The sequence below is a fragment of the Gymnodraco acuticeps genome, unplaced genomic scaffold (genome assembly GCF_902827175.1).
Source record: "Gymnodraco acuticeps unplaced genomic scaffold, fGymAcu1.1, whole genome shotgun sequence".
Classification (NCBI taxonomy): Eukaryota; Metazoa; Chordata; class Actinopteri; order Perciformes; family Bathydraconidae; genus Gymnodraco; species Gymnodraco acuticeps.
The window spans coordinates 1443590-1458731 of record NW_022990335.1 but is presented as its reverse complement, the minus strand read 5'-3'; the positions used below and the strand labels follow the sequence as shown (position 1 = coordinate 1458731).

The window sequence follows — 15142 nt, the reverse complement described above, 5'->3', positions numbered from 1 at the left end:
AGTTCCAAAATATTGCCGCTGCCTTTCCTTTGTAGTTTGCTGTTTTAAAGTAGGCACTGCTTCTAGTGCTGCTGTTGTTGTGGATTTTAAATGTCAGCCGATGCCATCAACAGAGCATCTCCTCCGCCTCTCTTTAAAGTGATGATCAAGGCATTGCAAATTCTATTTCCTTATTTTCCATTGTCAACGCAAGCCATCATAAATTGATGGAGCCCGTATCATTTGTTCCTCTGTAAAGAGCTACCTGAAATGACCTCCTATCACCAAAGCCACCGGCAGATGGCAAGGCAAGTATGAGTGGCAGTACTTCAAAAACCCTTGGGTACGACAGAATGGTAATGTCCATCTAGGAGCTGTGTCGAAGCTGAGTTGTCTATTTTAACCAGCGGAAGGATGCTTTATCGAGAGGGTAGCTAAGGCTTTTGGGAAGACGGGAGTAGATGGAGAGGCTAAGTGACAGAGCGGAGCAGCTGGATGTGAACTATTAGGCCACTCCGAAAAGCCGCTTGCACTGGGCCATTTAAGATATGCTCTTGTCTTGTCAGGAGGTGATTCTTGATGTGAAGAAGCAGTTTTGCGTTTAGCTCTTTTAAACTTTGCCATAAAGCTGACGCCAACGAAACTTGAGTGACATTCTCATTATTTTCAATTCATAAACGCCCTTGTGTACAACATCCTATTTCCATCTGTTAACTATCAATTCTAAATAGGGCCGGGACTTTAACGCGTTAATTAAGATTAATTAATTACACAAAAATTAACGCGTTAAAAAAATTAACGCATTTTAATCGCACTTATTTTTGCACCGCGGAACGTTTCTCACTGGATGAGTTTCAGGCGTACCGATTATACTGGAGCACCAACTAACGTTCATGACTTCAGACAACAACAAACCACAGTGAACAACAGTGGGAAATGTTGTTTTAAAAAACGGACGGATGGAAGCGTTGATAAGAGCACGGTTGTGTGCAAATTATGCAAAAAGGAATTCGCATATCACCGCAGCACATCAAGCCTCAAGTATCACCTCAATGCAAAACATATAGCAGCTAGCGTGGAAGCTAGCGTGGACGTTAGCCTCTTTTATCGCGTTCACACCATACAGTCTATGGTTCACACCAAAAAGAGCCGGTACTAAAATGAGTTCATGAGAACCTTTTTACCCCCACGAAAGTCCCTGCTAGAGAGCAGAGAGCTGCTAGAGAGCAGGGACTTTCGTACGGCTCTCTTGTGAGAAAAGAGCTATATTTCTGATTGGCTGGGCGGATTGCAAACCACGCCCCGTAAAACTCCCAAAAAGTTTGGTGAAGCCGCCATTTTATTATCCTCGCATTAGCATTATTAGCATTAGCATTAGCCCAGCGCAGAAACGCAGAGAGACTAACTTATGGCAACACAAAATAAAACATGGGAGCGGTGGAGATGAGGAGGTGTCGGCGTTCTGGCGATTTACTCGGAAGGCTTCAGTAGAAGCTGCTGGGACTCCCAGCAGCTTCTACTGAAGCCAGTCCCCAACTCCGGGGACTTCCGGCCGGGGACTTTGGGCGGCAGTATACGCCGTGAAGTGGTTTGCGGCATGCCAGTAAACCCAAAGCAGAAGAAGAAGAAGTGACGTCAGCGGCTTCATTTGTTCTCATGAACTAAGTTCTCATGAACCTTTGTGGGAAAAGTACTGCGGTGTGAATGCGCCTAATGGTATACTAAAATCCATGTGAAAAAAATTGCTTCTCACTGTTCTCAGGTCAAATATTTATATGCGATTAAAAATGCGATTAATTTCGATTAATTAATTACAAAGCCTCTAATTAATTAGATTAATTTTTTTAATCGAGTCCCGGCCCTAATTCTAATATCATCTACTGTAAGAAGTTCTTCTTCATCTCAATTGATCTTCGAAGGCACAATTAGCACAATAAAACGACACAAAACGACCAAAAAAGGAACTCAACCAATCGTTGATATATTCAACTACATGCCCATAGTTAGTTCTCTCACTGACTTCTATCATCCAGTAGTGGCCTAAAACCATCAAACAATTATTTAAGATACAAATTGTCATGGGAATAAAGTCACCTCAGGGCAATACCCTCTTCACTTTCTGCTTTGTAGGCTGTGACTGAAGGAGTGTATTATGTATATCCTCAGTCATATTATATTTACAAGGACATTTTAACATTTTATATGTGGGACTATGAATAGAGGATCTGTTTAGTTGTGTCTATGTTTTATTTTGTTTTGCCATGCTGTCTGCTGCAAGGCATCAAACAACTGTCTAAATGAAGATATTGTGTGATATTCCGTCTTCTTCTTTTCATGCAATGACAACAACTATATTGTTCTATACAATTTGCAAGTGTGGTAGGTTGGTATATTGTGGGGTTACCAGAGAACTATATAGAAAACTGCATTGCAGTGTTATGGCACAAAAGTGGAAGTATATAATCTTGTCATTTTGCATCTGACCTGCTGCAGTTGTTGATATGTGAGTCTTGGCAGGGCCTGGGATCAGCGTGCCAGCCTTGTAATGAGTCTCCATTGAGCCAGACCTGCACTCAGGGCTGCGTTAAACATGGACCCATGGATGGCGTTGGCCAGCTTAATGAAGGTCCTAACAGATAGGTCTCGTCTACACTGTAATCACTCTATCTGTATCTGCATGTTGGGCTCAGATTCTCTTATCAGGGTAAAGCATTGTCGAGAGGACGTTCTGTTCAAACCTGTGCATTAATCCTGTCAAATGGACCAGGGATCAATCCACAGAGATGACACTTGAACGCTGTGTGATCCCTCTGTGTTTGCTATGATCATTTTCTATGGGCGTTCATGACGTAGCGCTTCATGTACGCATTTTGCGCTGTCCGGAGCTGACAGGTCCATGGAGCCTGCCTGCAGGCGCTAATCTCAGGACACCTCCACTCTCAGTACATTGACACTTTCCGAACAGGAAATGCACGCAAATACAAGCCTTTATATTATTAAAGGTCCCATGTCATGGCCATTTCCACTGATCATAATTCCATTGTTGAGGTCTACTAGAATAGATTTATACTGTGCAATTTTCCAAACTCACATTGGTTTCGCATACAGCATCTCTGTAAAGTATGTGTATTCAGCAGTATTCACTCTCTCCACTAAACGGCTCGTTGCAGCTCTTGCCCCCCCCCCCTCCCTGTGAGCCCAGTGTGCTCCGATTGGTCGGGACCAGTCGGGACGTTGTGAATCGCGCTAAGCTCTGTGGAGGTGTGATATCCTTGTTTAGCGATACACAGCGAAACACAGCCAAACTCACCCTGAGCACACACAAAGTCACAGCCGAAGTCAAAACAATAAGTGTGGCTTGATATTGAGTAAGAAAAAGGTTGATAAACGCTGTGAGAATGGGTCTGCAGAGAGAATGGGTCTGCAGAGAGAATGGGTCTGCAGAGAGAACGGGTCTGCAGAGAGAACGGGTCTGCAGAGAGAACGGGTCTGCAGAGAGAACGGGTCTGCAGAGAGAACGGGTCTGCAGAGAGAACGGGTCTGCAGAGAGAACGGGTCTGCAGAGAGAATTTCGCCGCGATCCCAACTGTCTGTTATCAGCCTGCAGCCAGGGAGGAGAGATCAGCAGAGCTGCCTGCACTCACAGTGTGTGAGGAAGTCCGTGGATTGATCAATTTGGATCAATCAGCGGGGGCTTAATGTAACGGCTCCACGGATTGGTCCATTTCGTTCCGGGGACGACATGACATCATGATGTCCCCGGAAGAATCAAATGGACAGTGACGTATCTCCAACGAGGCGTTTTGGGGAGGTATTTTCTGTTTTAGAGTTTTACTCCCTACATGGTGTACTTTGAGGGTTTTGACTCTGCACACCGTTTACATGCATAAAAACCTTCATAACACACAAGGGGACGGGTAATAACCGGAAAAGCATGACATGTCTCCTTTAAGGTACATCGTCACTTTCCGAACCATTGATGAATGCTTGTGTACAAAAAAAAAACGGCAGGCAAAACCGTTTTAAATGTGTGTTTCCTGTATGTCGAATACAGCTGCTTTATTTATGTTTGTATGAAGTTGTTGTGAGTGTGGAGGGAGCAGCTACAGGTTAGCTTAGCCTAATCCAGTGGTTCCCAACCTGGGGGGCACGCCCCCAGATGATTTGAGGCCAAATATTATATTTAGACTTTTTTCTTTTTCTTTTTTTACATACTGTATAATTGTAATGCAATACATGATTGTCACTAAAAGCCTTGTCTCTACATTACAATAACATATACACAATAATTGATTAATTCATTTTAATAAAAATTCAAGTTAGTAGCTATTAAAGGCATAAAAAGACAGAAATGTATAATTATTTCTATAGAAATGTTCCTTCTGCCCGTAAAGTGTCCAAACCGGGCTTTTCTGGATAAGCGCATTTTTAAAACATCGTCATTGTCCATGCCGGTTTCAGTTGGATTATTTGTCACAGTTGCTCTGATCAGATCGGTCTCCTCCATTTTGTAGATATTTACGACTTTTGAATCCACATAAACACATCGGCAAAATCCGGCTTCCTTTGAGCATGTGTTTTAAACAGTTTAATCCCTTTGTGAATTGTTTCCACTTGCGCCGTCCTTTCATTTCTTCATACAGCGGGAATCCAAATGAATTATCCTGAGTCCAATAACCATCAAAGTCACTCCAATAGTGCTCCTTAATTACGCTTTCATCCTCCTTTAACACAATAATTCACATTCATCCAGTTTGTGACAGTAGTTGTAGCATTTTTGAGACTTTTAAACTTTAATTACTGCTGTTGTTGTTGTGTACCCACACACACACACGGGGGTGGGGGGGGGGGCGCAACTTCCAACAGGAGTCATTTGGGGGGGCTCTTGGGAAAAAAGGTTGGGAACCCCTGCTCTAGTCGGTAGAAATGAGTATGGTAGTGTAAGCTATGACAGTGAATGAACACAGTGGTTAATGCGAGGCTCAGCCGCCAGTTTAAAACAAATGAAGGCAACGCGACAAAGTAGCAATCATGTGACAAAAGCAACAGGGCTCTGAGGCCATCCAAAATGATGTTATATCTGTCCATAATTATTACAAATTAGATGAATAATCACCAGCGTCAGACATCCTAAGCTAGTACTTGAAGTAACAGCTTGTGCCTATTTGTACGGAGCCCTGGAGGGTTCATAGAGAGAAAAATAAATAAAACGAGGCCAGGTTTTATTAATTTGTGGGCATGAGATGTAATTCGTGTGCACAAGATGTAATTTGTGGCCTCAATTTAAATAAAACGAGGCCACGCTTTATTAATTTGTGCGCACGATATACTTTCTCGTTCGCATGAGAAAGTTACCGGTACGCCAAGTAGGAAGTGGAGCGCACATGTGACAACCGTTTCATTGTAGACTGTTATGTTTATGTCGGGAAATGACAGTGCATAAATTATTTGAGATATATTTAAACTCGGACTTCATTTTAGGGACATTTTGGCCAGAGGTGTAGAGCTATTTGTTTAAGCACCAGATTCGCAAAACAGGAGAGTCCGTAAACCAGTCTGCCTTGATCTATGAATTCATGTCCGTGACTCTCACAGTATCTGCTATATGCGCGCAGAGAGCTGTGTCTTTTACACAGCGCCTTCACTGTGTTTACCTTCAGAACAGCTGAATAGAGATCGAGGCTGCTACGTTTTAGCCACACACACACACACGCACACACACATCGAACTGCCCGATTATTCCCCCTATTACTAGTTTTAGATGTCCGGTCACCAGGGCGCATGATGTATAAATAACCCAATTTGTGTTCTGTGAAACTGAAAAGGATACGACATTGTTTTTGTTACTTTCGTTGCAGTTGTATATGTCTTAAATGTAATGTAGGTTAACTTCCTGTTTTATTTAGATGCTTTTATTTTGAAGGCGAGTTTACACTGTTGACAGGAAGTTGTTGTTGCTATGTAAACGTGAAATGCTACACGTGTGTGTGTGTGTGTGTGTGTGTGTGTGTGTGTGTGTGTGTGTGTGTGTGTGTGTGTGTGTGTGTGTGTTGTGTGAGTGTGTGTGTGTGTGTGGTGTGTGTGTGTGTGTGTGTGTGTGTGTTGTGTGTGTGTGTGTGTGTGTGTGGTGTGTGTGTGTGTGTGTGTGTGGTGTGTGTGTGTGTGTGTGTGTGGTGTGTGTGTGTGTGTGTGTGTGTGTGTGTGTGTGTGTGTGTGTGTGTGTGTGTGTGTGTGTGTGTGTGTGTGTGGTGTGTGTGTGTGTGTGTGTGTGTGTGTGTGTGTGTGTGTGTGTGTGTGTGTGTGTGTGTGTGTGTGTGTGTGTGTGTGTGTGTGTGTGTGTGTGTGTGTGTCCGACACTGGCATTTGTTTTCAAATGACCATGAACAGTAATTTACACACATCTGGCTAACTCCATATGTGTATTCCCAAGTGAAAGAAGTTTGTTTAATCTTAATCTCAATGTAGGCTAGTGCTAAATGCTGTCGGAGTGCACCGGAACCAACACCACTATCATAATATCTTCTGAAAACAAATGCCCACACAGACACACACACAAACATACACACACACACGCCCTGGCGACCGGACATCTTCTTGATAAAACTAATAATATGGCGTAATAATCGGGCAGTTTAATGTGTTTTAATGTGTTTAACGAGAAAGTATATCGTGCGCACAAATTAATAAAACGTGGCCTCGTTTTATTTATTTTTCTCTCTATGAACCCTCCAGTGCTCCGTATATTTGGCTCATTTATTTAAGTATTTATTGCCCCAAGTATCAACCCACATCAAAAGGCTCTCTCCTTCAGTTTAGTGTTGGTTTTTCTAACAGGTGTTTAAATCACTCCTTGGTTTTCCAAATGCCCTGCATCTGTGCTGTGGCTAACCAGCCGCAGAGCTCAGAATAAAGACTAGTTCAGCTGTACTGTATGTGCCTGTGTGAAAATGTAAATATAGTGTTTAGTTCTTTGTACAAATTTCATCTGAGTAAAATTCCCAATTGATTCTCTATTTCAAATGCACTGATATGATATGTTGGTCAATAACAACTTTAAAAAAAAATATTATTTCTCCTTTTAATACCTAACAGGATTAATATCTGATTATGTGCTGTATTAAATCAGTGTCACATTGAATATATTTCTCATTTGTTTCACTAAACAAAATAACTATTCCCTGTAGCTATCAAGTATAGGAACAACAAATCTAAGAGCAGGAAGAAAGAAAAGTGTGTAACGTATTTTTAATAATACCAATTACCCATGCAAACAAACAGGAGATGACTCTGGGCTTCCGCAGTGTGCTTGGTTATCCCATAGCTAATTCTGAAAAAAAACACACTTGATGAAGACATTTCATCTTCCAGGCTTGCTGTCACTATGCAACTTCATCATCACAGATGCTTCTAACATAGCATCGCCCATTTATCTCGAGTCACTTGTGTATTTGTGTGTCTCCTTCATGCTCTATAGATGTAATCTGATGTGATTTGAATGCGTCAAACCCACTGCAGATTGAGAACTCTGTTTCTGTTTGAAATTCCTTGTCAGCACAGTTTAAAGCTAATTCAATTTCCTCCAAAAATGTGCAACAATAAGCAGAAATAGAGGTGATTTTTGGGGTCGGAGGCATGTTGGGATATAAAAACATGGGATGTAAAGCTGCAGGCAGATGGGAAACACCTCTGACCCTGATTTCCAGGCTGCCACAGATGTTGACACCCCACGGATTCAGCTTGTCATTGTGTGGGCCGACATTAAAACCCTCAATGTCAGTCTGTCCCGCCTGGAGCTTAGGACTCACCTAATTCTAAAGACACATATCAGGAATGCATTAAATATCTTACCGCGCAGATAACATTGTCACGTGACCCTGACAGTGATCCCAGATCATTTTGCTATATAGAAGCTTTGTGGATGTGATCCCGGAGGCTCGTTTAATAGCCTGTATCACGTATCCACTAAAGCTCCCAGGCTGAGTGTGTCTGTGAGCTGTGATTTGTGGAGACAACCACAGCTCACAGAGGCTGCCCTTTTATGATTTCTTAGGCAAAAAAATCATGAACCGTTGCTACAACAACAACAAAAAAAGACTGAAAACAAAGCTGATTGAAGGCAAAAATAGCATTTTTTTAATGAGGTCACTAATGATAGACAAATCACAATTACAATGCATGGTAATAATATTATACCCAGTGTAGCTGTGAAGCCATTCCCTGCCTTGATATTTCATATATCACGTCTGAAGCAATATGTTTTTACAACATGAGCTATTAAAGGCAGATTATATTTCATTGAGCCCTACATATTAGCAGAAGGTTAAAAGGGTCGAGTTTGTTTTCCTATCCTCAGATATACATTTCCCTTTCACTGCATGAGTTCACCTTGAGTAACAAAATTCCTCAGTATAATGAATTGGGGTATGACGTTTGAGCTGATATTATGAATATGAATGTGGATGCAGCACAGTAGCCAAAGGAAAAGTTGAACGTGAAAGTCACATATGTGTTGTCCCTCCTACCGGAAAAGTAGTTTAGATAAAGGGCAGCGAGACCTTTAACTCTGGTACTATTTGTTGTACTGCCTCCTGGCATGACTCATAATGTTGCTTCCTTACAGTCTGTGTGAGGGAACAAACTGCATGTCTCTCCCTGTGTTATAATCAGAAATATCATATTATTATGCCTGTGGCGCCTTATCAGACAACTCTGGTCAATCTAAAAATGTCTCCCTCTTCTTTACACATTAGGATTTCCTTTACATTTTGAATATGCTGTCACAGAATGCAGGCCATTATGTGATGTTCAGTCTTGTTGAAATATATGATACTTGTGTTAAAAGAGCAACAAAAAAGAAGGACAGTCCCCTTCCCCCTAATTCTTTCTTTTTAACATTCTGTGCAGTTGCTCTTTTCCTCCACCTGTGATGTGGCAGGAATACCACAGTGGAGACAGACTGGAGCCGAGCACATTCAGAACAGGAAATAAAACTCCTGACCCACTGAATTAGGAACGGCTGACCCACGCCGGCTCATAGACTGACCTAAAAAACAGGCATGCAAAAACAAGACCACACACAGGCACAGACAGAGCTGAATAAATTGCACTTTGACTGGTTGAAACAAAGGTCATAGTTTCGTAATGGTAACATTTGACCAAGCAATCGCTTCAAACTATGGCTGTCATTTAGTGAATCGTTGAATTTTGATTGCTCTCCTAGGCTTTAGGGAGCTTGACCATTATTTCTCATAATCCAGAAGCTTTACATTTTACCATTGAGCTGTAACTGTAGTATTAATGGATTCACAGCCAGGTATGAATACTGATAAGCTTACTATTCCTGTGGAGTGAACAAGGCGTCTTGTCCCTGGAAGGACAATATGGAATTATTATTCATATGCGAATGTGAATCAGATGAGTAAAGAAGTTATGAGGCTATTTTCTGGCTCAGCTGAAGGTCAGTGTGTGAATAGGGAACGACAGGGGAGAGATCGTGTGTGAGGGTGGGCGAGAGAGGGAGGGATGACTGAATAAAGTATATAGTAGTGTGTATGTGCATGGAAGAGAGAGAGAGAGAGAGGAGAGATACTGCATTAAATGTAACACAGCAGGCAGACAGGCTGTGCCTAAGCCCCATGTCTACTTTCCTATGCGGGGGACATAGAGTTAAAGATGTCCTGTATTCTCGCCGTGCTGTGTGGGTAACAGTAAAGCTGTGCTTCCGGAGTGACAGAGTGTTTATATGAGGTCCAGTGTCACTCCTCTACAACAGCTGCGGAGTATTGTTTTTTACCTGGCCGAGTCTGCAAGACAACATTTGATGGTGCATTGTAAGATGTAGCACAACTCAGGTTTGTTTAAAAAGCTCCTAAAAATGACATATTATGCTCATTTTAAGGTTCCTATTTGCATTTTGAGCCTCTATTGCAACATGTTAACATACTCTTATGTTCAAAAAGGCCTTTATTTTTCTCATACTGCCTGTGCTGCAGCACCTCTTTTCACCCTCTGTTTGAAAACGGAGCACAGTCTGCTCTGATTGGTTAGCTGGCCGATTCTGTTGTGATTGGCCAACCCCTTTTGAGATATGTCAGAAATGTCCCACCTCTAAGCATTTCACCTACAATGTGTTGGAACTAGCTAATTGAAGCGCACGTGTTATAGCTAAACAAAGGAGTCCAATCAAAGCATTTCAGGCAGGGGATGGGAGTATGTGAGAAAGATACTCTCTGGCATGAACCTAGGGATTGTAGCCTTTGAAGACCATTCACATGCATACAAATGTTTATAAGCTCTACAGGAAAGGGAAAAGCCCAAAAAGCATAATGGGGTTCTGTCAATACCTGGGCATCATGACACCAGAAATGTGCAGTAGTGGTCGATAAAAATACCGATACAATTATCTCATTACCCAACTCTAAACCAAAGTGAATAACAACAAATGATTCCTTTACTAATGTTTGCCTACTGGTTTTTGTTAGGAAGTCAAACAGGTCATCATTTCTTCTTTGCCAAAAACGACATTTTACAGGAATCCATTCCATTTAAACACCTTATGAAAAGGTTTTGATTTACATTCACCTACTGAAGAGTGCACCATAATGTACTCAATCGAATCTCAGGTTAGAGTTAATGTCAACTTTTTGATTTGTATCTTAGCATGGCTCTTTCTACTAGCTGCTATCAGCTAACATTTACTGTCCCTCTATTCTATCAAATTTCAACTCGGATGTCTTTTTATAGCATTATCATATTAAAATGTTGATGGGAGGATCTCTTTTTTACAAACAGATTTGTCATCAGATCCAGAAAAAAATATCACAGGGTCCACAATTTATGATACGTTCTATTTTGTGCAAATCACCTACAGTATAATAGCGACTCTGTGGCCCCCTCAAATGGCATAAACAGTTGCCTTCAGCAATCTGTTGCAAACCTCCATTTACATGAAGTTACGCTACTGTTCCATGTGGTCTGATTACCATTTCAACACTCGGAAGAAGAAGCAGATATTATATTCCTTTGCCTCGGGTGATAGGTCAGAGGAAAGCTATTGTATGGCCGTAAATCATTTCAAGGAAGACCCTCTGCTCTTGAAAGTGATATAAAATTGATGACTGAGTGGCAGTGGCTCACATTTCCTTCCCAGTAGCCCCTCTGCCTCTGAAGTTTTTGGAGCATGTCATGGCTAATCTTGTTAGAATTTATATTCAATCATTCCCTCAGAGAAAATACATTCATTTAGGCTGCTTATTTACATAGTGTATTTTGATATGTTTAAGCCGACAGTGAATGATGTTCAACTCATTATTGCTCTGCATACATTTATTTGTCTCCATTATGTTTGGGATGTGTGGTGAAATCATCTATGTTACAGTATGCTGCCAAAAGCAAGACATGGGGTTCAAGAACATTGAGTTTACATTGATTTATAATCATCTGTCCTCCAAGGGAATGCGCAGAATTAGGAGCCATCTGCACCAAATGTGTAAGTAGGTGAACTCAGAAAAGTAGCCGGAGCCAATTTCAGTTTGGATCCGTTGGGACTTCACTGTCTGCAGACTTTAATTAAGAACGTTTGGCAGCCAAACAAATGCTCTGCTTATATGTGTGTAACAGATGTGTTAGTGGGTTGCAGATACTCAGAGTTATCAGCTACTTTATCATTTAGTAAACAATGAAATGAAATTGTTTTATTAATGCTGTCACATCCTCTAGCTGGTGGGCTGCACATCCCATGTTCTGCTTGAGAACCTATAACCCCATATGGGATCTCCCAGGCGATGGGCTTTACTGCTCCATGTATGTTTATATTATACCTGGTGTGTGTGTCCATTTTTGTAAATATATGTTGTTGTGTAACTTTATATTCTCTGTGGGACTCTACTTTGTGTTCATCCACTAAATAATGTGTGTTGTGGCTGTGCTTATTCATAAACATACAGGTGGGTGATGTTTTTGGCAACATTATGTTTTGGAGATGATCAGACAATGTGTTCCAGTATTTAGCAGATTGTGAAAGAGACTCCTCTTGTCTTGTTCCACACCATTAATGCAGCTCTGTAAAGACATCTGCTGTTTTCTTTCCCGCAGCACTGGAGGTGAAGAGGATATATGCGTAGCTTTGTGTTGTTTACATAAAACATCCATCAGCTCTAGTTTGCTCTCTCCGGCTTTCTGTATCATGTTAATCTTGTGTTCATATTCTTTGGCAGCATTATTTAAATGGTTGTGTTCAAGCCAATATATCTGTATTTTTAGTCATATGACACTTTACATATATTTATTTATTCATACTTTTATATTTATACATATTTTGGATAACGTAATATTGCACGAGTAACTTTTCCTGGTTTTGAATTACATTACAATTAAATTAAAGTGTTCTGGTTTGGTGTCATATAATGAACTAACCAAACTGAGCTATCTATTATTTATGTGTTTCCCATGTAGTCATTATATCAACATTACTATCGTTTATTCATAAACAATTTAATCATGTTAATTAATTTATAAAAGCCCCAATAATCAACCCAACAATATGTTTTTATACTTGATATTCCAAATAACCCAGCCCTACTTTCAATTGAATTTAATCAGATTCAATTGAAAAAGAACACGTGTGCAGACATTGGTATGTCCTCCGGTTCTTATTCTATGTACCTTGTGGCTTTATCTGTTGCTTCATCAGCAGTGGATGGTTTATATATTGAGTGGGCTCCACAAGCACAAAGACATGGCAGCTGCTTCTATCGAGGAGGGCATTAATCCACGGCAGGGCAGATCCTGTGAGAATGAAGGGATCCAGGGCATTTTGCCACAGTCTGCTTATCCTCTCTTCTTCTCTCCTCTCCTCTTCTCTCCTCTCCTCTTCTCTCCTCTCCCTTTTGGATAGCAGTGACAGATTGGCTGCTCATGAGTGACCACAGCCGTATTGACAGTGTCGGCGCAAGGGGCCAGACCCCATGTCTCTAGATCAAACACATACACACACACACACACACACACACACACACACACACACACACACACACACACACACACACACACACACACATAGACGAGTCTGGGCTCGCCATATTGTGGGGAGGTGCATCCCAGCTGGTGGGATTGGAGCTGAACTCTAGCGGCCCATCTTCTGCTCTCTGCAGGTTTCCACCATACTTGGATCTTTTTTTCTCCGCCCACCTCTCTATATCTCTCCCTTTCTTTATCTCCTTATATGTGGGCGTACAAATATGGTTTTATGATGAGATTATGTTAATGGGAAGATGCTATATGTCATAGGCAGTGCAAGATCACACCGTCAACAGTCTGAAGGAGATGTGGTTGCGGTGCACACAATGGGAAAGCTCCTCAAGCATTATGTTGTGCGTTTAATCCATCCTTGCCTTTAAATCCCCGGACAGGAACCTTGATGCAGTAAAACGAACAGCAGAGAGATGCTTCGTCTTACATGTTGTGTTACACTCCCTCTTGTCCGGCTCTCTCCTCCTCAGCACCTTTTGTTTGCATTTCAGCAACCGCCAAATCAAATATTGATGAACCCCATCCGACCCTACATCGCTTTGTCAGCAGCGTCTTAAATGTTCCTTCAGAGAGGCATCGTTCTCGTCTGTTATTGACTAGTGCTCATGTTGTACAGACTTCACATGATGCAGACATGTGCTGTGTACTTGAACCAGATGTTTCCCAGCCTCTGGTGAGTTAGAAAACTGCAATGTTGACCTCGCTCGCTGATAAGAGCGACCCTTTAATCCCCCGTACATGGATAGACCGGGATCATACTCTGATCATACTCTGATTTGAGCGGGTGATTTGCAGAAGACCGCATACAGCCATGTAATGTTGACAACACATGGCCAGAAAGGCCGTCTTTATCGGAGTTAAAGGGACTGTTCAGAAAACCTGCTGCAGGACTGACTGTCTCTAGATGGTTTGTATCCCCTCCTACTTCTTCTCATCTCACCCTGTCCAACCCCTTTAGTACCCAGTGGACATTCTTGTCTTTAAGATGTCCTGCGCGCGCTATAACCCGCTTCCCTGTAGCACCAGAAGGGATTTGAGAAAGTGTTCGATTGCTTATGAGGCGCAGCACGAACACATCTCACCCAGAAGGCTTTGGGGTTCCACAGAAAAGGAAGTTCAGACCACTTTATATTATTTTTCCTCCTCAGACCTTAATAGTTTTGATATTGTGCCAGCGGCTCCTGTAGGTTATGAGAACTTGACAGTTTTCAGTTGCCATATGATTTTGACTCAGACCGATGACTAAATGCTATTTATCATTATCATTTTTTACATAAATGTAAATCTTGCTTCCTTTTTCCCTCCGGCTATTGTTGGTGACATGAACCTAACTTTTGCAGAAGGACTTATAATATGTGCGCACACCCCACGTAGCAATAACAGTTCTTTAAATTTGTTGCACTTCTGACATGTTATTAACAGTTTATAGATGTGTTAATAATGTGTGATGTCACCTTACGTCATGCACATTGAAGGTGTTTTGCCTTGCGACAGAAAGCAAAAAACTGTTAAGGTGCCAGAGAACTTTAAATTGCATTACTCTACTTTCCTTTTCCTCGCTGTGGAAAATGAATATATGTAATGAATAAAGAAATATGTGCAAAATTGCACCAAATGATTGAATAAAACAGCAATGTACAGTAAGAATTGTTATAGATAGGGAGGTCAATCTTTAGCTATTTCATGATTCAGTTCCGATCGTGATTGGATTCAAAATTAATTCTCCACTTATGCCATACGAGATGTGATGTTTTTATATTTGAAAACGTTGCATCAACTGCTGCCTTTTAGTCATCTAAAATGTGTCAATTTCAAGAATAAATTCAAAATGAAATAGCACTAAAGCTTTGAGCAACAGGAAAAGCGCTATTATTATTATTATCGTTTTTTAAAACTGGTATTTTGTGTGATATTTGTGTTTGAATCACACAATAATGACTGCCTATATTTGTTTAGTAATACTGACCTTCAGAAGCTATATATACAGTAAGTTCTTGGATAGAATAAACAGTTCATGTTCATATCATCACAATATGATTATCGACATGCTTTAAATGTTAACACTAGTTATTTTATCAAACATATATGCTTTAGATTATTTAACTGCAGCTTGTTATCTGTGTGAATGTATCAT

At 41.1% G+C, this 15142-nt stretch overlaps 1 protein-coding gene across 2 annotated transcripts in view; it reads left to right on the top strand.

The window, feature by feature from the left end:
- Window positions 1-15142, top strand: part of tspan9a (tetraspanin 9a) — a 232399-nt gene that overhangs the window by 114007 nt on the left and 103250 nt on the right. The window contains exon 1 of one of the 2 annotated variants that reach the window (XM_034223339.1): window positions 9274-9292. The exons of the other annotated variant lie outside the window; for it this stretch is intronic. Within the exon in view, the coding sequence (XP_034079230.1) occupies window positions 9277-9292 (16 nt within the window). The 5' untranslated portion in view covers window positions 9274-9276. Of the gene's footprint in view, window positions 1-9273; window positions 9293-15142 lie in introns of those variants that run through there. 2 annotated transcript variants of the gene reach the window in all.